Below are 23,066 nucleotides of genomic sequence, written 5' to 3' on the forward strand. Positions count from 1 at the left end.
TCCCTTCAGTCACTGAACTTAAATGGTGATATTGCTGCTGCTTAAGTTCACTTAATAATTAGGAAACATTTGCTTAACAAAAAAACAACCACCAAAACCTATTTAGATTTTCATTTAAAAGAGCCTGCACAGAAAGCAAGTATCCCCCTCTGCCAGTACACAGTCCCTCATCAGAGAACTTATACCAACAGAAGTGCTTATAAACAGAGTAATAATCTTTTGGGTAATTATATTCTGGTTGCCCAGGTCCCTGGTATGTTCTGATAAAGAAAATTCAGCGTCAACAGAGAAACGATAATTTGGTTTAAAGTGAAAAAGTTCACATTAGAAATAAACAGGGGCAATACCAAAACTGCAAAATAACTTTCATTTCTTTCCTCTCCACATCATGCTGAGCTGCTTCACAATCACCTTCCACTTATTAATGCAACAACCACTAAGCAGCTGACCCCAAGCACAGGCTTTTACTCCAGGGAAATACAAGGCAGCTATTCAACGTGTCTACAGTACCTAAGAACTCTCCTTAAGGACAATCTCCATTGTGTTCAAGAACTGTGATCCACCAGTCCTGTTCCTCCCAGCCCCTGCCATTTGCATGAAAGTTGTCTTTAGGGGATAGAAATGGTACACATCTACTTTATTTTCATTACTGTAGTCCTGTGTCCACATCCTTAGCCTCTGGAAAGTATTTTACACAGCAATCCAAAAATCTTGCTGCATAGCTACACAACCATTCCATTCAGACACACAGACTTCAGGCAGCAGCAGTACTTCAAGCAAAAGGAAATGCTCTCATAACTTCTCTAAGTTTTTGCTCACTGCTCTACTTTCACTCTAAGAAACCACACTGAAGAAAAACAACTACAGAATACTAAAAGCAAAACATTTTTGCCTTTATGATCCACGTATCAGTCCATGCTGTATCAATTTTCTCCTAAGAACTATTGGGAACAAGTAATAATATCTTTCATAAAAATCAAACAGTACTTGAAGTATCTAAACACCTGGGGCTGACCTGAATAGCTCTGCTATCAATTCAGGTTATCTGAGCAATAGTAATTTCTGTAACAAAATGGTTACACACTCAAATCAAAAAATGCAGATGTGGTGGTGGCAGAAAAATCATCCTGAGACTAGAACGAAACTGTCCTTACCGACTCTTAGTTGCAGTACTAATTTTTGTGGCTGGATCTGTGTAATGGCTTCTGGTCTCAGCTTCTCTGCAGCACCTTTCTTACGATTCGTTACTTCTCTGTTTTCGAGCACCTGTTTGCTACCTCTGGGATTTTCTATATCTTCCAGAGGACAGCCTTTACTCTTTAGTGCTGCCAAGTCATCACAGCGGGCAGATGTTGGCTCTCCTTCTTGCAAAAAGTCCTAGAAAACACAGGCAAAAGAGTATCAAGTTTACAGCTATGTGCAATTTGTTGCACTCTACCCACAGTAACTCTTTCCACAATGACTTCATATTTTTTTCCCTGAAGTTTAGTAATAAAACACACAGTCCTGAAATGTATTAAATGATACATCAGTGATTAAATGATACATCAGTGATTACTATTTAGTCCAGGAATTTGATTCTACTTACACTTATCTGTGTGTAAGACGTAAATAAGATGAAAGAAAAAAATAAAATGCAATGTCACCTCCATCACATGCAGGACATCTATTTAAATTGGTTGCTCTAAAAGTGACAGCAGGTGGAAAAGGCTTTCATCTTCACAGTCATCAATAATGTGAATCCACTTGTACAGTCTGCTTGGCAACTACCCTCCCTTTTAACTTTTTTCTTTTTTAATTAAAGATTACGTAAGGGTAGCTTGGTATTCTACAACAAAATAATGGCCATATGCTGACAGAGCAGGGCAAAGACAGACAACTCTTATTTTGGGGAAGTTCAATCTGAAAGTAAGATCCATAAGCAAAACCAATTGGTAACTTTGTTCTGAACAACAAATTACCTCAAACATAAAAAAAGCCCTTAACCTCAAAGATAAATACGTAAGGCTTCTAAATGAGATACTTGGCAATTCTGATTCTGCCCCCTCCCAAATATGCATATAAATAAATGTATCTTAATGCTTGTTAGTTCTTGATGACAAAGACCTACAAGGAATCTGATAGCTCAAGACCAAACTTTAAAGTTAGTCAGTTTAATTAATTGTTGAAAGTTTACAAGCTGGTTTGGGGGATAGTAAGTAGGTACTATAAGGAAATAAATATACATTATTATCTCCTAACAAGAAACAGGAATATTTCTCAGTTTTCAATAACAAACCAAAGAAAAACTATAGAAAGCATTTTCTTCTGTTTCTAACCTGAAGAAGATACTTCACCATATACTGGTTAAGTCACACAAATTCAGATCACCTTATATTTTGTAATTTCCTGAACTTAATTTTTACTAACATAAGAAAGTACTCTTTTTGTTTCATTCTGAAACAAACCACCCACCCACACAAACCAATCTCCTACCCCTCAAGTCTACCAATAACAGAAAACTAAAATTTGAACATCTTTCTTTTATAAAAAAAACCCTTCGATCTCTTCCCCTACTCCACCTACATCTGTCTAAAGTTAGTTCTTACTCTAATGTTACTGGAAGAATATAATTAAGCATACCCAGACATATTCCATGTAGGAACATTTTAAGTAACTATGAAGATGGCCTGTAGGGTCTGTATACCCTGAAGATTTGGAAAACGAGAAGTAAACACATTGTGAAAAGCATTTATACTCAAATCAGGACATTGGGAAAATCACAGTATCTGATTTTTTAAGTACGAATAACTATCAAATTGAGTAGCTAGGGGGAACTATTAGTAAAGAAAACAGACATTTCTATACAGTTAAACTAGTTACTAAAATTTGAAACCCCAAACCATAAAAGAAATCTTGCAACACTTACTGTTTTTTTACACCAACCACAGTTTGGTCCTGCTTGTATACATTCACCACACGATTTTGCATTAGCTTTTATGCAGTCGCTTCCACCTGGCAAGGAACCCAAATCGGTCACTTCATTTATAAAAAGGTGTTAACAACGGAATTTTACTTTGTTTCATTCTGGCTTTGTAAACTAAGTTCTAACTACGAACAAATTATTAACATGAGATATGACTGACCTACTGCCATTAGCATTTGTCTAATGAGGATATATCTATCTAAATAAATAACTGCTAATCAGATGCAGTTTTAAAGCAGCATTAAACTACTGCAGTGTAATCAAGTGACTCACCTTGCTGAGCAAATCCATTCCATATCAAGCAACAGAGGACCCCAGCATATGTGAACAATTTTAAAGTAGTCTGAAACACAAAACCAGAAAACCAAATTGTATAATTTATTGTAATGACTAAGTACCAAAAAGAAAATAAAAAATTGCGTGAAATTGCAGACATGTAACTGTGCTTCAGAGGAGACAAGGAACACGGAGCAGATGCAAATCAAATTATCTTAGATGTACCAGCTGGACATGTTTGTGGGCTACACTGTATTCAGAAGACATGAAACAGGGTAGCTTCTTAAATTACTTGGAAATACTTTGAAATATTCTTATGCTAGGTAAATCAGCAAGCTATGAGAAATTGGGAAATGCTATTCACTTGGGGGGGGAAGAACTCAGACCAGTCTTTTAACATCTTATAAAAAAATGTTTATGCTCTGAACATTATCAGAGAAATACTTCTAAATAAAGACACCACAGAAATACAAGATGGAAACAGAGCTTCTATATTCAAATCTCTAAGATAAATACCAAGGCCCTTTCCAAAGCATTTTCCTCAGAATTCAAAGGGCATTTTACAGCTTAACTTTGCACTTTATACTACAAACCAGAAATTTTCTCTCACAATAGGCACCGTAAAGCAGCCTTGATAAAAAATCTGCCCCTTTTTTTTTTCTTTAGACAACAGAAAATTAATGGATACAATCCATATCAAAGAAAAAAGACTCTATACTTTGTTCAGTGCTATAAATATTAATGAAAGTCTGGCAGGAAAAATACCTACATCAAAACTATATAATCTACATGCTTTATAAAACAAGATTTGAATACTTATAAACTATTGACTTGTCATTTTCCCTAACTAGTTGAGAGACTTCACTTAATACTGCAGAGGATTAAGTTCTAAAATAGGTTTCAAGTAGACCATTTTTTTTTTAATTTTCTTCTACTCTAATAGTGGGTAGTCAGCCAGAGTCAGTTATCACATCTTTTAAATTTTGGTAGTATTTTAAATTCTATTTCTCTTTTGCTCATCGTAAGAATTCTGAGAACTTGAACAGTAGCTGCCAGTTTCCTTGGTCATCCTAAAATGTTATTGCTAATTAAAGCCTTTCCAGTCATCCTGGAAACAATATTCTTAATAACTTTTTGTTCTAAAAAATATCTTGCAATATAGCCAAGGAAAAGTGAATTTGGCAGACCCTTCAAAAACCAACGTCATTTTTCTAGAAGATGTACTATTTTTCATATAACTTAGCAACAAAGTGGGCAATGCTTAAATTAGTACAGCAGTTGAGCTTTGGTTTTCCCAGACGGATCTAGGGTTGTAACATAGCTGTTATTTTGCACATCCAGCCAGACCTAACGGAGAAGGGATGGCTGCTGATGGAGGAAGTTTTAAACAGAAGCCAATCCTTTGCTAACAAATTGTATCCAACAACAGTTCATGTTTTTCTGATAAATCATTTTGGCCCGCTCTTCAGTGGATGCTGCAGTGAGAGGGCAGGCAGTGGTGTTTAGACTCAGGAGAATTAAGATAATATGCTGTGGAATGGCTCTGCTGGATGTTATGCATAAGCATATAAGAAATTATTGACAATAAAACCCCCAATGTTTGAACTGTGAATATATTATATCTTACTTAACTTTTGAACATTACCTATGGCACACATGTTACTCCAGTTTTTCCCACCGCCCATTGCTGCAGAGGTGATCACTCATTTGCAAAAACTCTGTTGCAGGAACACTTTTTTATTAAGCCTCCTCTATCACCTAAATTCAACTTGTGCAACCACAAATGTCAATCAGAGGGTAACCGTGACCAACAAATATGAGTAGGTGGAACACAGAAGAAGGGACTGAACCAAAGCTTAGGAAAGACAGTGGTTACACGGTGTGGGAGCTCACCTACTGGACCAGGAGTCTAGAGGGCAAGGCCTTACCAGGCTGATCAACCTTTAGGTTCCTTCTTTCCTGGTTTTATGGTAGGTATGTTCTCTGTTCAGCAAACCTTACTTCCATCAAGTGAAAGGATATTTTGTTACTTGAGAAGCAGTTTTGCTTTAAGTACAGCCCAGAACGGGGTGGGTTTTTCAGAGAAAAAGAAACCCAAAGCTGCTGGCATCAGTTTAGTACCGTCCTTTCTGTTAGCCAAAACGAGAAAATTATAAACAGTTCACCTTTTTAGGGCAGACTAACAGCGGAAGCACAGCAAGTCCACACAGACTATATAAATAAGTCAGCAAAGATGTGACACAGTGCTAAAACTATGATTAAGACCATTTGGAAGAGAAACGTTCCAGTGGAAATGCATCCGCATGATGAATGTAGTTCTGGGCACAGATTCCCTGTAAAGTTAACAAGGAAAATGTCCTTTTCCATATATGGCTAAGCCAATGCCTCTCCCAGAGCGAGCGCCTGCCCTCCGACACACGCGAGCTCTCTCGTTTCCTTCGCCTCCGTGGCTTAACAGCTTATCCAGCTGCTGAGTTTTGGAAAAACTCGAGCAGAGATTTGCTCATTTGGATTCAGTTCTGATTGTTCTTCAATGCAAGCAAAGCGATGCACATCCCCAGCCTGCAAACCTCCTCCTGGCCTCTGCAGCAGCCTGGTCCCAGAGGTGTCAAACGCATTCCCTGCAAGTCACCAGACAGCACCAGGAACTGCTCTGTTGGAGATTCTTCCATTAAGGGAATAAACCCAAACAAATAACTCCTAACTACACCAGACGACTAGAGGAAGCCTTTTGAAATCCTTGGAACTCAACTTTGTGTCAGTATTCAGCCACAGATGACAGGCACAGAAAAATAAGCCCAATGTTACAAGAAATAAATTAATGTTTTTGTGCAACATTTAACTATTTTCTATTATACTTGTTCTCCCCTTTTTTAAGTCATTGAAAAATATTCCAGAATCCTTGAAAAAGTAATTTTTTTCCTCCCTGAAAAAAGCAGCTCAAAGCTTACAGAAAGTAAGCTTGCCAAGAACTGAAATCTCTTTAACAACTATATCATCAGCTGGATTCTTTTTAAAAGGTTGCAAATGGTGTACTGTTGAAAAACTGATCTTCAAATTGTTTCTGCACATTTGTGAACCATACTTTGTATTTGTTAAATATTTTAGGAAAACAAATATGGACATAACCTTGAATGCTTGGACTCCTTGCTTTCCATGTTGGTTTTTTTTTTTTCTGTCTTGACAAACAGCAATGCTGGAAGAAAATTTTTTATTTATAAAACCAGCTTTGATGGAAATCTCTGGAGATTTTAATTTGAAATGAAAGACTCATTAAGTGACAACAGGAAAAAGGAAGGATTATTCCTCCATGGAATTTTGAATTTGCAAATCGAACATTTAGAACCTTTGTATTCTGCTAATCATCAAGATATTTAGACATTAAATTTACTACTCCACAGCACAAAAGCCTTTTGCAGCTTTTTAAATTTATTTATTAGAACTGCAATAGAATCTCTGCTATTGAAAATTAACTGGGCAAACAGGATGAAGAAAAAAAGGTAAGAGTTAGAGACACATTTATTCCTTTGAAATTAAATACTGATGGCTACGCTGCCCTCCTCTTATCACCCTCCACCTCAGCACTTCACTCCACCTGACACAGGCCATAGTTTATACTGATAATTAAGCCACTCCTCATGTGACGCTGTAATCCGGCATCCACCAAGCCAATGGAAGCAAAGGAAAACACTACAATCTGCCCCTATTGCATACTGAATCGTGCCTTACTGCAAAGTTTTCTACTGAAACATGCAACCACACTTCAGACCACGAGGGAGACATCTAAGTGTGCAGTAAGAGCTGAGCTGATGAGCAGATGCCACCTTTCTGAGGCCATAACCAGCCAGCCAGCTTACTCACATGCCCACACACCACTCTGATTACACTTACAAACCTAGAAATGAATATACAACTCACACTTTTGGACTAGCATTCGTGCTTCCTGCAGACTGACACCTCTTTGCATCAGCTGTGTTTCCATGGAATCAAATCTTGATTCAGAAACGCTGTATGGAATTGATTCCTCTTAGAGCTGAGATTATATTTACAGCCACTTTCATGTAGTATATGGATGGAAAGTCACTTCATAGAGCTGCCCCGTCTTCCTTGTTGATTATTCGACCTCGTGAATCAACATCCTGGTTGGTTATTCTTACTACTTTCCTTTCTGACCAATGCCAGCATTAGTGTGGCCACCAAGGAGTGCTGGAGCAAAGAAAAGATCTGGCTGAAACACTAATCCAACAAAGAAAATGTCTTGCTTCTGCCCCCTGGGTTCAAAAACACTTGTCCTGGCATGGCCGAGGTGGTGAGATGAGGATGGAGAAAAAGAGAATTTGGGGGGATGGGGGGGCAAAAGGAGGAGCAAAAGATCCTGCTTCCCAGCCACAGCCTGTGGTTGTGTGCTGGACTATACTGGTCACGCAGCCAAGCCCCCACCCCCAGGCATGAAGGCTCTGGTTAAAAAAAGAGCAGGAAGAGACATGTTTCTAAAATAAGCAGAATTAAATAGTCTCTCGAGACGCCTGCTTCAGGACTCGATGGTTACCCTGCTAAAAAAGGTCCCTCTTCTCTTGCCTCGCTCCAGAAGGTTTCCTGGTGGTTGCTGAGGGCCATGCTTTTCAGTGCGAATTTTATGGACTGGCAAGATGAATCCCATTCACATTTCAGAAAAAAACGGGAAAAAGAACGGACTGGAGAATGTATGTGACATTGGACATCAATTACACAGATACTACAAACCTCTAGCAACGACCTGTAAGTACCCTTGACAGCAACAATTTCAAACATATCTCTTTGTACAACTATTCACTGCAAAGAAGCAATTTGTTGAAAAAGAAAGTGGTAAAATGGTATCTTGCTGCTCTGTCTTGAGAGACGTATATTGCTCAGAAAGGCATGGTATAAAAAAGTGTTTTACACCAAGGAGTTACTTTCGTTTAAAACTTCCAAGTTTGTGGTGCAGACTTTCCAACAAATTTTAAAATGGTAATCCTTCATTGGTGACCTTCACAGCTATCTTACTTAATTAATCAGTGTTACTGTAATATTGAATTATAGATGGAATACAGTGTTTGCACAGCAAACTCCAGGACCACCATTAAGAAACTACGTGATGCGTTCTTCATTATGCAAACGGAGATTTGGGATAAACACTGATGGCTGAATTGCCAGAAATTTTAATCAAAGAACCAAAACCTTAACTCAGCCTGCAAAACTATTTGTTCCCTGGATGTGGACCAGCCCCGTGATGGCTGCTCTTCAGAGGCCCAACTTCTACCTTGCATCATCAGAGATGAGCTAGCAGTGTAACCCCATGTAGGAGAAATGAACTTCATGGGAACAGTCAAGATGGACAACTTAAGTCCAGTCTCAAGAGCAGGACTTTGCAGCATTCCAATCCAAATTGGAATGCCACAAGTAAGCCTTCCTTCCATAGCCTACCTACCAGCCTACTGACAGCAAGGCTCATCAAGACCACAGTGTTCTTTCTCGTCCTGGCAACTTCACAGACGTTAAACCAGGTTTTGAACTGCTTGCAATAATATGGAAAGAATGGGATGCTGACCTAGATTAAAGAGCAAAATAAAAAATTCTTTAGCACTGAAATAGATTTTACACAAAAAATGCAGCACATCAAGAGTGCTTACTCAAAATGTTTCCTGAGAAAGCTTCAGCTACCATGACGCTACAGCCTAAAAGAAACAACAGTATTTCACACTGGACCTTATTTCTCTCTGTCAGTTATTACCTCTAAGTTAATGGAATAAAACAAGCATAGTCTCCAAATACTCATGAAAAGCACTTCCATAACCACTCTGTTTTAGAGGGGCATCATATATCAAAATAATATATAATAAAGATCTTAAGTTTTAATTACAAGAGAGTTAAAATCTACAGAAAACTGACTTTCTGCTTAGGTTAGGGAGACCATCTCCTCCATTCCAGTACAGTTATCTGAGGTCATCTGCTGTAATTAGTGTACGTCACTGGTTAGTTCAGAAGATTCTCCTGCAGGCTGGGAGTCCAAAAAGAGATGAGAATACACATTTCTGCATGCCTGATCCATGAGAAAACATCTCACAGTTCTTCAAGTTTGGCATGGAAACTACTGTGCCTTGCTCCCGTGCTTAGTATAGTGGACAAACATACAGAGTAACACAACTGGTTTGCTAATATTCTCAGTTATACTACATTATTACCCTACTTTATTCATACAGCTCTAAAAAATTTGCCAAGAAAACAAGTAGCTTAAATTTCACAAAAAAGACTAGATTCAGTGGGAAAAATCAGTAAGTGTTAGGTTCTAAAATAGACTTGTGGATCTTGCTGACATCCCAGCATGGGCACCTGCATCACACGGCCTCTTGAGCTGAATACATGAAAATACTCATGTAAAAGCACAGGGCCACAGCTCATGAGAACAGATCTGGAAGGCTGTTCATGGTATTAGCTTGTGTCCCCAGAGTATGGGGGGTTTGTTAGTTTATATAGGACACAGCTGCTTCCAGACAGAACCATTAACTTCACAAGCACTCACACCATTTGACCATATTATTGCTTTTATAAAGAATTTACTGGTATTTTTTCCTGGATTTCACAGGAGCCCTCAACTTACTGACAGTTCTAAATAGCGGAATAAAAAGCAATTGGGTATTTTCATGAAAAGTATTTTTTGGTCTTGATTTGAATTACTGAGTGGAAACAAATCTGCCCAAGTTAGGTGCCTGGCTGCAGGGAATGGGGGTGGGGAAGGAGATTTTTCTTGATGGAAGACATAAATTTCCTCTATAATCAGAAAAAACAGTGGTACTGATTTCAGAACAACTGCAGATGATAAAGTTTTCTGCTATCTGACATCTCTCCACCTTAAGATAAAAAGTGGTAGGTCCAGTTAGGACACAATTCGCACGACAGAAGGTGGTAATGGATCCCAGATATTTTACAGTACTGAGGCATACACAGGAAGTAAGATAACTGGGCTAAAGTCCCTCCTCAGCCCTAAAGGGTTTGCATTTATATTTCCTGGGAATGCTCTATCATTCTACAGGATATACTAGAAAGAGCAATCTCCACTTCTTTTATTAAACCAAGGCTGCTACAAAGAATGAAAGGCACAGAGACAGAAAATGAGCTGATAGCTTTGTCTCTTGTTTATCTACTGAAGCACTCATATGGTGGGAGGTGGAAGAAAGATATAAGTGGGGTCCCAGATCCTATTCCCTGTAATATATACAGATTTACAGCACATTGTTCATGCATACAAACAAAGAGAGTCTTGGGATCATGATTTGGAGCATGAATTTTATTTCTTTCTCACCAAATGCCCTAACCTGTAGGAAAGTGAAGGGAAACAGATGTATGTTCACACTCAGACACAGAAGAGAGCCTGAACTGCAAATCTCCTGTATCATGGATGACTACTCTCACTAGTGCACACTGAGCTGAAATCCCTCTCTAAACACAGACCCGACCAATCTGAACTATACGGACTTGTCTAGGGACTTAAAGTGAATTCCTATCCTCCAACAAGGAAATAAAGGCACCCAGGTAGCTTCTGGAAAATCAGGAGAAACCAACAGAATGTAGACTTTTAGGATACATTACATGCCATGTTTTATTTCAGTGTACTTTTATCTGCATTTCACTGCATTTTTGTAACTGTTTTCATTAGCAAAATCTATTGATAATTTTACTTAATGACAAACTCCTGCAATCCTGCAAACCTAAATAACACTCATCACAAGCAAAAACAAGTTCCACAGCAAATTGTAAAGAATACTAGTACTGCTGAAGCCCACTCCATTTATTCACAGTTGGAAGGGACCCACAGGGATCACTGAAGTCCAGCTCTTGGCCCTGCACAGGACAGCCCCAAATATAACACTGTGATTTGTCTTTTCACAACATATTTCTACTTCAGAAGCCACACATGTCCAGACACGCTGACAATGGTGACAGAAGGTAAAAGAATGAGAAAAGATGCACAGGGGTGACATGAAGACACTGGTACTGACAAAGCTGTCTAGTCAGCAAATCCCATGTGCAACCTTGATCTCTTCCCTTTGTTCTCACGACTTTTGGAGAGCACTGTGGTGCAGACAGGACTAACATTGGTTAGTTAGCACCACTTTTGAAGGAGGGACCTTATTTCAAAAGTGTATTTACACACCACCCTGCACAGATGGTTCGTAATTCATGACTAGACCTCTATAGCAGTACCAAATAATTATTAATTTAAGAGCTCCACTTTGCTGTATTATCCATCCTTGTCCCTGGCTTTGTGCTAATGCAAAGAGACTATTTGCATAACGTTCTCTTGGCCTGTTGAATCATAATTTGAAGCCTAGTACTTAGACACAGCTCATGTGAACAAACAATCTGTGTACGATCACCACATATAGGAAACTGTTTAGAAGCCAAGTGACGTGCTCCTTCTCGTGAGAAAAATATTCTTTTTTCCACCAAAGCTTATGTAACTATTTTCCCCAGGCAGTTATCCACAGACTGCAATTTATAGCTTAAACTCTGACAACTCTATTTTGGAAAACTACACTAACAAACAGGTGTATTGTGCTTAATGTTCAACATTAAATTAGGAGAGAAATACAACTCCATATTCTCCAGCAGAGCACTCAGAAGCCTGCAGCTACATCTAATTAAAACACCAGCAATGTGCTTTAACTCTTGGTTACCTATAACTTATAACTAGCTTAAACTAAAACATTTATACCTTTTTTCCTGAAAATCCAGTTTGCAGCTACTTGCTACTCTACACTTCGCAAACTACTGTGCTTATGAAATCCCATGTGGGTGCATCCTGCCCACAGAAAGCTGGGATTCCTACAAGGACATTATGAAGCTCTATGAATTTTAAGCAAGGACAAAACAATCAAATCTGTACATATGCTGCTTGTGCTGGTGTGAAAGCACCTTGCAAAGGCAGCACCTCTCCAACACTAAACCACTAACACACCAAGCCCATGGGTACCGACTGATACTGTGGTTGAAAGTGTTTTCTGCATCTATAGCACTTTTATACATGCAGACCTAAACAGCTTCCTCTTTAAGGATAAATATATGATGAGTATGTGTCACTAACAAAAACATGTAATTTTTTTCCCCTTAACACTGTCACTGTCGAATATATCCACTTTATATGCTCTTTCCAACAGAAGTTTCCAATAGTTTGAGTACTTCACAGCCTTACAGACTCCAAGCATATTGTCTCCACAAATTTGTAAGAATTATCATTGTACCCAATCTCACTGTTATCAGTAGGCATTTTTCCGTAACAAAATTTCAGGATTTTCATTATCACAAGCACCTCTTTACCCAACTGTGATTAGAACAGAGAAAAAAAAAAATCTCTGTTGTTTCACTACTTTTCAAAAGTTTTTAGAACCACCAGTCCTTTTTGCTATAATAAATTAATTTCTTCTCTTGCTTAAATGTGGCACCTTTTTTTGGCGAGAAAAAGCGTGATTTGAATATTTAGCTTGCTTACATAGGTCTTGCCAGTCTACAAGACTTCTTGGCTAAGTTTAGCAGTTCCATCACAAACAGATTACAATTAGGAATGCCACATAATGATTTAAGTCATTCTAGTATAAAACACGTGTGTCTGTTCCTTGTGATGGTATTAAATTCCCTCACACTCTGCACCACTTACTGCTCCCATAAAGAGATTATTTAATTTTGTGCAACTTAAACCTTGCGTTTATCCACACAGGGGCAAACAAAAAGTTTAGTTGAGCATATAAATATAGCTCTTACACAGCTGACTGTAACTGATGCTTCCGAGGCTGTACGGCCTCCATGACTGTCACAACATCTGGCTAAACTTACTTTAATCCAAGCTTTTTTTTAAAGGAAAAGCAGAACAGAGGCTTGTATGTTCTTAAGTAAAAAGCTAGAGAATTTCAGTTAATACAATGTCTTGCTCATCTATTTCTTTAAGAGCAAACAGTTGCAAATGTCTCACTGGCTATTGTTGCAGGTACTGCAGGAAGTCAGAAGCTGGCACACCACAAAGAGCAAACTCAGCGGAAACTCTGTCGTTGTAGGGCAGTGTTCACCCACCAGGAGCTATCATTAACACTCAGGGTATAGTTTCAGCAACCAAAACCAAGATGAGTTAACTGCTGCTGAAAGGAACAGCAGTGCTACAGCATCTCCAAAAAAGCAACCTCTGACCCTGCACTCCCACTCATAGACCTCCCCCACTACTATCCCGAGTCAGGTCAGCTTGGACCTTGAGTCATCCCATTTTCCTCCACATCAAACGCCACTTTCTGTAAGTGTCTGCAAAAACCAGACCTCCACATGGACAGAGGAGTGCTGAGGAAACAGCTCCTATGAAGGGGCAGGTGGCTGTCGGACTGACTACTTTTCAAAACTACACCAGGCTCTTTGTTGCTAAACCAGCCTAAATTCAGGCTGTCATGGCCCAACCTTCCTTCCCTGCTGACCTTGGATGAATTGCTTATGAACGTTCTGTAACACAGCCAGTCAGTTTGGGGAACTATGATTTTATTTTTACAGATTATTAGAATAAATTAGTTGGCAAAAAAAATTAAGACAAGCGGAGAATAAAATACTGAAGGTTTTTATTTTGTTGTTGTTTGTTCATATTTTAATTCAGGATTTGAATGGCAAGTACACAGAGTAATGTTTACAGATGGGACCCAAATATTTAATTGCAGGTTTTTAAAAAGATTCACTATATATTCACTTTTTGCGATATATTCACTATTTAAACACAATTTAGAATGCGACTTGCACGAAACAACTCTTATCCTCAATGTTCTTTTAATGTCAGGTAAATGTCCAGAAAAATGAACGTGCAGAAATAATAAAAAACTGATCATCCCACAGAACTACATACAGCCTTCTAAATCTGTATCTATCTATGAGATTTTTAATATACATTTAATTCTCTCTATATTTAATTTTCCATATGCATGTTATATATTTTTATATATATAACTAACGTTGACTATTAATTCACTGGCAGTGATAACTGGCTAGGCAGAAGCACATAGTAAAACAAACAGTGGACTTCATCCACATTTTAATTCTGAAGTTTGAGCACTTTGAGCACTTGAGCTCACCAATCTCAGGGAAAAATAAATTCAACCTTAAAAGACTTCTTAAAAAAAAAAGAAAAGATCCAGACATATCACAAAGTACTTTATAAAACACAGTCCTTGCCTGAACAATCTGCCTATTCATATACTTCTGCTGCTTTCCAGAGCAGGATTTTAAGCCTGGAGTCCACAGGCTGCTTCTAAGAGCACTGCAAAAGATAATAAAAGATAAGGTTTCTCAAAGTAGCCAAGTAGGTGTGCACAGCAGAGACAGCTCAGCTTCTCCAGGCCCTAAAATTCCCCGCTTCGCACCCTTCATCTATCTCGTGCCAACTGTGGTCGATACTTTCACCTCTAAACTGAGGCAGTGGAACAAGCTGAGCAATAACTCCTTGCTGAGTTATTTCTCACCTGATCTAGCAAGCTAAGATGGATTACTCAAGTCAGAAGAGCACTAAAACTGGCATGAACAGATGCTGTGAGGTTCCACAGCAGTTTATGACAAGTGATCTCTGGACTGCCACAGTGCCACGCTCTCTTGCTGTGAGCTGCACGTTTTCCTGTTCCTCGTAACGCACAGGGGTCACTCTGATGAAACAGCTGATCTAGATGAAAATTAGTTTTTTGCCAAGCTATTTTTCAACCAGAACAGCTATTTCCATGACTTAATGAACATTCTTATGATTTCCACTGTTGGTGCAGATGGTGCAAGAAGGATGGCAAAACTGTGCAGCTACAGGCAGGAGGGACAGTTAAGATGTACATTGGTATAAACTGCTGCAGAGCCATGTTCCTACAAAAACAAAACACATATTTAGTAGAATTCATGGTCCAAAGGCTATTGGAACATTTCACGAAATATGAAATTCAGATAAATTTGCAAACCACTTGTGTACTGTGGAGTTTTGAGTTATCACTAATGAATGAGTTCTTTTTTTTTTTAAACTCTGCAGAGACATAGTATCAAAATTGCTTCCAGCTACAAGCAAATCTTAATCATATTAAATATGGACATTATTCATTTAGAAAGTGAAACTGCATAGGGAATTATGCACCAAAAAGAAGCAGTATCTGTGCAAGCTCTTTTATTACTATCCAAACACTCTCCAGATTGGTCAGCTGGCAGTGGTAAAAATGCTGACAGGAATCTTACACAGTGTAATTACTCCTTAATCTAGAAGTTGAGTTTTTCTCTGAAACTGGAGATATCTGCAACAAGGCTATGTAACATGAAAAGTTATGTGAACAACATCTGTAGTGGAGGGAGATAACACACACATAGAAAAAAATGTTTATCGCTGTTTATCGATTTTCTTACTAATTTTAAACAACCTGTAGCCGATATGTACAATACATACTTCCAAAAAAGGAAATTTGCTGTTTCCTTTTTTATGCTCAAGTCCACACCCAGGAAAAATTACACTGAAATTCTTGAACACTAATTTCCCATGCAAATTTGTATTTGCATACAAGTGACAAAAACAACGCAAAAAAATCTTCCCCGCTTTTGAACTGCACAGTAAAGGCAATGAACAAATGCTATCTTCTAAAATGTTACACTTACAGATGTTTTGGAAATGCACATAGGTTATATTCACACCCAACTGAAAGACAGATCTTTCATCTATTCTGACACAAAACCAGCAAACTTGTATTTTGTGCAGCTGGGCTGTAGTGTGCCTTCCAGCGCTGGGACAATCTTTAGCTAGCACCAGAAAGGGAGCACAGTAACGTACACTAAATACAACCTTGCAAAAGCACAAATGGAACCTACGAGAAGTTAATTCCTGACGTTATCCTATGCCCACTAAAACCAATTTCCTAATGCACAAGAAAATAAAATATTAGTGTAATAAGAAAAAAAACACAGCCAGAACACACTGGCAGCACATCAACCTTGCTTACCCTAGCCAATCTTGTGGAAGATGCTAGCAAAGATTTCCTCGTTTCTCCTTTTCATTATCAGAAGAGGGAGCATTTCACTTGCTAACTGGACAGCACAAAGTCTTCAGCCACTCCACTATCAAAGATGTGGTATAAGAAGTCATCCTGATGCAAAATTTAATCCAAATTTAATGATAACCAACTACTAAAATGTATCACCCTTTAATGCCTGGGAGAGTGCTTTTTTTTTTAACATCAAAAAGATTACGTTCTTTTGTATTTATCTCCAATTCAAAAAATAGGCTTTCCTTTTAGCTGTACTCATCTTCACACAAATCCCCTTTCACCCAAGATCTGGAAAACCAGATAGCTGAGGGTCTAGGCAGAACTTGGATGTTGCCCAATCTGGTACTTAAGCAACTGAATTTGCAGAGCATGCTGCCAAGCTACTAGAATGCCAGGTCCTTCAGATGACCTCCTATGGTCCCCAATATGCTCCTGACACTCTGGTTATCCCACCACTCATTGGGAGAGCATCCTCTGATCTTCTGCTTTACAGCATATCACTCCCAGCAGGTCCTACCAGCCTGCAAAGACCCAGAGCAGGTGAAGACAGATCACAGGGCTTCGTAAAGCAGCTGCACAAGAGACAGACATGACTCTCGGTGCCAACGCCCAAGGGTAGCACCACATTAGGGCACATTAAACTACAATTCCACCAAAGAAAATTAAGAAACCCTAGAATGACAGCTTACCCTCCTTTTTCCTTTGCAGAATGGCCTCCTCATCCTTATTTGAATACTTACTTCAATGTCAAGATTATGCCAAACTAAATGTCCCAGTCTCAGGTGTGTTTTTCAAACAGGGATGAAGTACACAACAATATCTGAATCACATTAGCACCACTTCCTAAGTGAAATACTGACTCCTTCTAAATTAATCTAATACAATTATTTTTCTTCTCTTTTAGATAACCACAAATCAGTCATCTTTGAATGAGGGTTAAGTTCAGTGTTTCAGTTCAACTCAATATATAATTACTGTTTTTCATTCTACCACAAAGGATGAGAAAAGAAGAAAGCTTTCTCTTTTTCCGTTCAGCTTCCACATCTAAAGTGCTTTTACTTGCACATCTATAAAGGTAAAAAATTTGTTAATAGCCACAGTAGAAAATTAACTACATGTAAGTACTTCTAAGTAGTACACAGAAATCATAGTTTAAACCAACAAGAATTCATATAAACAACAGCCCTCCTTCCTGCTTATGCACTAGGATGTACCAATAACAGAACTTAAAAAAGTGAGTCAAAACTACGACTAAGATAAGCATAATTAAGTGTTCTCATACAAAACACAAATCAGAAATAAGTGAACTACAAATATGAAGACAATCATTTGAGGGAGCAAATACTGATATTAGATATTGTATATGCTACAGTTTATGAGCATTTTAAGAAGAATCTGTGCTTAAACATGGTCTTACAGATTAGAATTTTAGAGAAACCAGCTATAAACAGAAAACTACTGATTTATTGGCAGAACATGAGAATTGCATTAATTTATCAGATACACAAAATGTTTTTCTGTGGTAAAAAGGAATGAAAAGAATAGTAAGAAAACATCAGTATCTTCTTAGCTCTTACTAGCAATAACAAACTTAAGATTCCAGCCTCAACTTTGTTACTCAAAACTTTCCCCTCCAATAAAAACCACAAGAATACTCATGGTATTTTGCTGCTGCTGTTGGAAAAGAAAAAAAAGCACATGAAACTGCTTTTAAGACAGAAAGTATGTTTCATAACCCATTTTGCAGCAGACTGTAAAGAGAAATGAGAAAGATACAGCAAAAAAAAAAAATTCACTAATACATTAAAGAGAGCCTTTGCTCAGTGACATCCCAAAGAGGATTACAGGTCAGGTAGGAATTTTATCACCTTTCCCAAAAGAAAATATTAATATTTTAGTCTCATCAGGCTAATGTCCCTACCATGTGCTTGGTTATGTGCAAATTTTGTACTACATTAGTGACTTTACCATCTCTCTGAACATCTTCAATCTGTTAATGGCAGAATACAATGGTCTAGGAACCCCACTAACCACTCTGATTTGTCTAAGAATACAAAAGTAAGGGAAGGTGGTGGTTATTACAAAAATACAGGATGTTTAATAACAACATTCTGCTAAAGAGAGCACCCTTAGTACTGAAAAAGACAACCAACTCCTTAGTGATGTATAGTGAGGTGCCCAGTGTCTCATTTTTCATTCACAGAAGTCAGAGCTTTCTGTGTGGCATTCCCAACAGAAGCTATTCAGCAAGTCTACACACATCTTAAATTGGGCCAGAAACTCACACAGCTAAAGCACGTGACAATTTCTTACAATGAAGACGTATATACTTTTCACTGGTACTTTCACTAATCCAAGTGGTGGGAGAAAAGAAAGTTTAGAAAACAGTCATAAATTTATTCTGATTTACAGTTTTAGATGTTTAGGTTATTGGACCACACCTAGGCAGGACAAATTAGAAAAGAAAAAAAAAAAAGAACTAAAATTTTTCTTCCCATTTGTGGGTAAACACAAAAATGGCTTTGTAGCTACCCCAGAAACTCCATAACCACAACAACTGACAAATACTGGTCAATATTGTGGTCTAACTGTGGTTACCCCATGACAAGTAACATCATCTTTCTCAGAATGTTGGCAACAGAATACACCACAGAGCAGAGCAACAGGAGCAAGGAGGAACTATACAGAAAAAAGGAGATGGTATCATAAATGACAATATTCTTCAGCTAACCAAAAAATTTCAATTTTCTGACACAATAGCATTAAATCAGATGCAGATATTGCCAATATCTGTCCAGGAGAGAGAGCTGCAGAATTTGTTCATGAATCTCTGACACTTCCTTTTGAAAAGCAAAGAAACATCCTCCTCAGAAACAACAGCTAACTCTCCCCAACACAAAAAACTTGTTTTCTTGTATAACTTTGAGATGCATGTGTTTGTCTAAAAAACATCCACGCACACATATAGCACAGCAGCAGCCTGAAAAATCTTGAGTCCTCTAAGCAGCAATGTTAAAACTGCCAGGGAAAATGCTACTACTGGTACGTGACTTCAAAGCAAGGCGAGTAGAGTGAGTGGGAACAATTTGTAGAATCAGCAGTACAAAAACAGACGGGAGATGAGAGGTAGGAAAACACAGACTTAACTCTGAGTTTTCTACTGCTGGGAGACAGGCAATTTTCTACAGGGCACAGAATATAGCAGATGACTTTAAAATCTAGTCACAGGGGAACAGCACACATACTGGCAAGTACTTTTTAATGACACTTCCAAAATAAATCTAACTACATATTGCCTTAATTACATTTTTAAGATTTATTTAATTTATGTAATTGCTTTATGACCTCTACCAATAGATCCCGAGAAGCTTAAAAGGAAAAGGAAAAAAAGAAAAAAAAGGCACTCCCAACAAGGATTGCCTCTCAGAGGGCTGACTGAAGCTCCTAAGAATTAAAAGGATGCCAAAGGGATTGGCCATTCTAAAAAAAAAGATGGAAAAAATAAATCATTTGAAGTTCTAGTAGAGCAAGTAAAGCAGAATAGGCTCTGCTACTGTGCAGTCTGGATTCTGATTTTTCTGGATCTGTGTAATCAGTATCCCTTCAAAAGTGCCACATAAGGTGTCATGAGCAATCTTAAAGCTAGTGATTAATACTGATTAGGAAAATCCTTACCTGCTTTAAATTCATTTTTGCTATGTCTCACTGATTATACTAGCCTCTCTTAAATGGAAGGGGTACAAAATCCATTTGGAAAGGAGTGAGGAGGAAGAGGATAGTCAGGTATACCAACGGCCAGCAAAGCTCCATCCAGACTCCCCCCCTCAAAATGCACTCCCTGTGCCATGTAATGGGTGCAACTATCAGAGAACAGAAGGTAGCACAGCTCAGCACCCACTCCCTGCACGAGCAGGGGCTGCACCAGGATCACAGGCAGGTCCGCACTGAAGAAGCCCAGGCACCTGGATCGCGTGCAGGAGAGCAGCAGCAGGAACTCGGCATGTCTGCCCACTAGAAAGAGAGTGGGGATGGAATCTGTTCCAGAACTACAGCCTTTGCTGATGGCTTGCAAAAAGGGTCTCATCAGGAGGAGGCACTTTAACAGCCTGCTTAGCTGCAGTCCTGCTGCAGTAGCTTGTTTCTGAAGGCCACGTTACCAAGAGCCACAGCCAGCCAGGAAGCCTGTAGCAGGCTGATGAGAGGCTGGGAGAACCACAAGTTTAAGTGTGCATCACATCACTCAACTAAATCAAGACTGGGTGGAAAGGTAGGCATGACAACTATTTACAAACTAAAGAGCACTCATACCAGTGGCAGTGAGGGAATTATATTCAGGGCAAGGGAGACCATAGCACGTGTCCACCCCATGTGTGCATGGCTCTCCCCAAGTCTGCCTTTATGCTACCCAAGTTATCTACTTCCTGAGCTGCTGCAACAGCAAACAAGCTTTTTTCAAATCCCTAAGAGAGGTATAGAGAGGATGGTTAAGAGCAGAGGAATGAAATAATGAATCAGGAAGAAAGAACAGCAGGGAAAGTTTCCGGAGAGTTTGTTTTCAGCTTTGGGAATCACTTCCCAAAGGAAGTGGTAGAAGACTAACCACTTGAGTCACTTAAAACTCAAGACAAAACACCAGAATTCTGCACTTAAATCAGAAATTCATGTATATTCTAAAGAAATGAGCATCCCTCCTATTCACTTCTTAACAAGGGTGGGCATCACTGGGAACATGACATGGCACAGATCAGACGACTGAACGTACAGAGCTCCCTGGCTGCACACACAAAGAACACCAGAGTTTTAACTGCTGACAATTAATTTTTAAATAAATCTGGATCATTTATCATATGGGTGGCAAACAGATACAGCACTTACCAGCTTCAACTTTGATTAAGGTAAGATTTAATTCTGCATGCCTGTCAGCTTTGCACCTTTCAGATGAAACATCTTTGAAAAGGACAAAAGCTGAAGGTGTTCACATCCTAAACTTGTCTCATCTTGCCAACATCTTGCCAACTTATTGCCAATGGCTCACTGTTTTTGCAACCCTTATAAATATAGCCCTAGGCAGGCTTGCAAAATGCTACTTAATCATTTGCCAGAGGCAAGTTATAGTTTTTGTGACAGGAGAATGAATCATCAGTTTCATCACTGGCATGGATGTGGACAATGAATGTCTTCACTACTTTTAAAGTCTTGTTTAATTTAGTCTAATTTATATCTTTCTAGTAGCACAATACTTCCTAATTCTTCCTCATGCTGCCAGCATCACCTACCAAATGATTAATGTGCCAGAAGTAGACATTATCTAAATCTGTTTTCACATATGTAAAGTTCTGCTCCATTTCAACACTTTAGCACACAAGCAGCACTAGCCATGAGTGGTTCTATGAATCTGAATGGAGACAATCCTCACTCCTGAAGGTTTGTGTATCTTGGCATGAACAAGACTGCAGCACCAATGGCAAGTCTACCAGAAAAATCAACATTTTCACCCAACAGGTATGTGCACATGTGTTGGCATGAATGGACTGCTGTATTATGTCGTGGACAAATGCAGAAGGAACTATAAACAGTTCAACTTTTTTTCATAAATAGTTACAAAGACTACCTGATGAATCTAACAGACAGTCAGACACTTATTCCATAAGACAAAGGCATCTGACATGGGCTAAACAGTGAGTCAGAAAAAATTTCCTATCGCTTCATGTTTCCGTCCAACCATCGGTTTAGGAAGCCAATAACTGGAGACAAAACACTGCGCTCCTATTGCAGTAATTTCAGAAATCTCCATGTGAAACATGGCATACAGAGGCCTCACGTTCCCACTTCCAGCCCGACACAAACTTACACCAAGCTATAGAGGCTCAGAGCCATCCTCGACAAGAAAACACACACGCTTGACCGCACTGAGCGGTCAAAACGCTGCACTGCGATCATCCCGTCATTCAAACCGGACATACCCCGCTCTCAGTGGTCACTTTCCACTGACATGTGCAGGTCAAACGCCTGGATGTTCAAGTTCCTTCACTGCCTCACTCCTTACGTTCCCATTCTTGTAACTCCAGCGCCCGCTTCCCGCGGAAGGCACCGTCCCCCCTCGGCTCTGCCGCCGCCGGACCGGGCACGGAGAGAGGGGACAGAGCCCTCCCTCACCCGCACTGCCGGGGAAGCCGCACCAAACTTTCCCAGCCGAGTGCTGCCCGTTCCTCGGGCACCGGCACCGGTTCGGTCCCTCTCGGGGAGGAGGGGTCGGGGCGCTGCCCAGGCAGGGCCGCCCCGAGCGGACAAAGGCCCGGCCGCCCCCCCCGGCCCGGGAGGCCCGAGCCCGCCGTCCCGCCGCCACAGGAAGCCGCGGGCCGGGCCCGGCACCTTCCCGCCCACCGCGCCGGGCGGGCACGGCGGGAGGAGCGGCGCCCCCTCCTCCGCCCGGGACGGGCGCCTGGGGACCAGCGGCACAGGACGGCTCCCGGTGCGCCCGGTGGGAAGCGGCGCTCGCCTCCCCTCGCCCCCCGCCGGAACCCGCCCGGGCGGACACGGGCACCGCTCACCCCGCTCCCGGCCGGCTCCGACCCCCGCCCGTCCTCCCGCTACCTCGGCCATGGCTCCGGGCAGCGGGCGCGCTCCGGCCCGCCGGCTCGCTGCGGCTCCCTCTGCCCCGGCGTCCTGGGCTGGGCTGGGCTGGGCGCGGCGGGACGCCCGGGCTCGCTGCTCGCTGTCTGCCCGCCGCCGCCTCGCTCCGAGCTGCTGCGGGAGCCCGGCCCGCGGGGGGGGAAGGGGAGGGC

The 23,066-nt window shown here is 40.2% G+C and overlaps 1 protein-coding gene across 2 annotated transcripts in view; it reads right to left on the reverse strand.

Moving 5' to 3' along the window:
• Positions 1–22,989, reverse strand: part of ITGB1 (integrin subunit beta 1) — a 44,319-nt gene extending 21,330 nt beyond the window's left edge. Inside the window, exons 1-4 of one of the 2 annotated variants that reach the window (XM_027648536.1) lie at positions 22,876–22,989; positions 3,239–3,308; positions 2,909–2,994; positions 1,155–1,377 (exon numbers count right to left, since the gene is read on the reverse strand). In XM_027648536.1, the coding sequence (XP_027504337.1) occupies positions 1,155–1,377; positions 2,909–2,994; positions 3,239–3,308; positions 22,876–22,884 (388 nt within the window). In that variant the 5' untranslated portion in view covers positions 22,885–22,989. The remainder of the gene's footprint in view (positions 1–1,154; positions 1,378–2,908; positions 2,995–3,238; positions 3,309–22,875) is intronic. The other variant, XM_027648537.1, reaches the window with a different exon arrangement.
• Between the last annotated feature and the right edge of the window lie 77 nt (positions 22,990–23,066).

This window comes from Corapipo altera, unplaced genomic scaffold, assembly GCF_003945725.1.
Source record: "Corapipo altera isolate COAL_440 unplaced genomic scaffold, ASM394572v1 47, whole genome shotgun sequence".
Lineage (NCBI taxonomy): Eukaryota > Metazoa > Chordata > Aves > Passeriformes > Pipridae > Corapipo > Corapipo altera.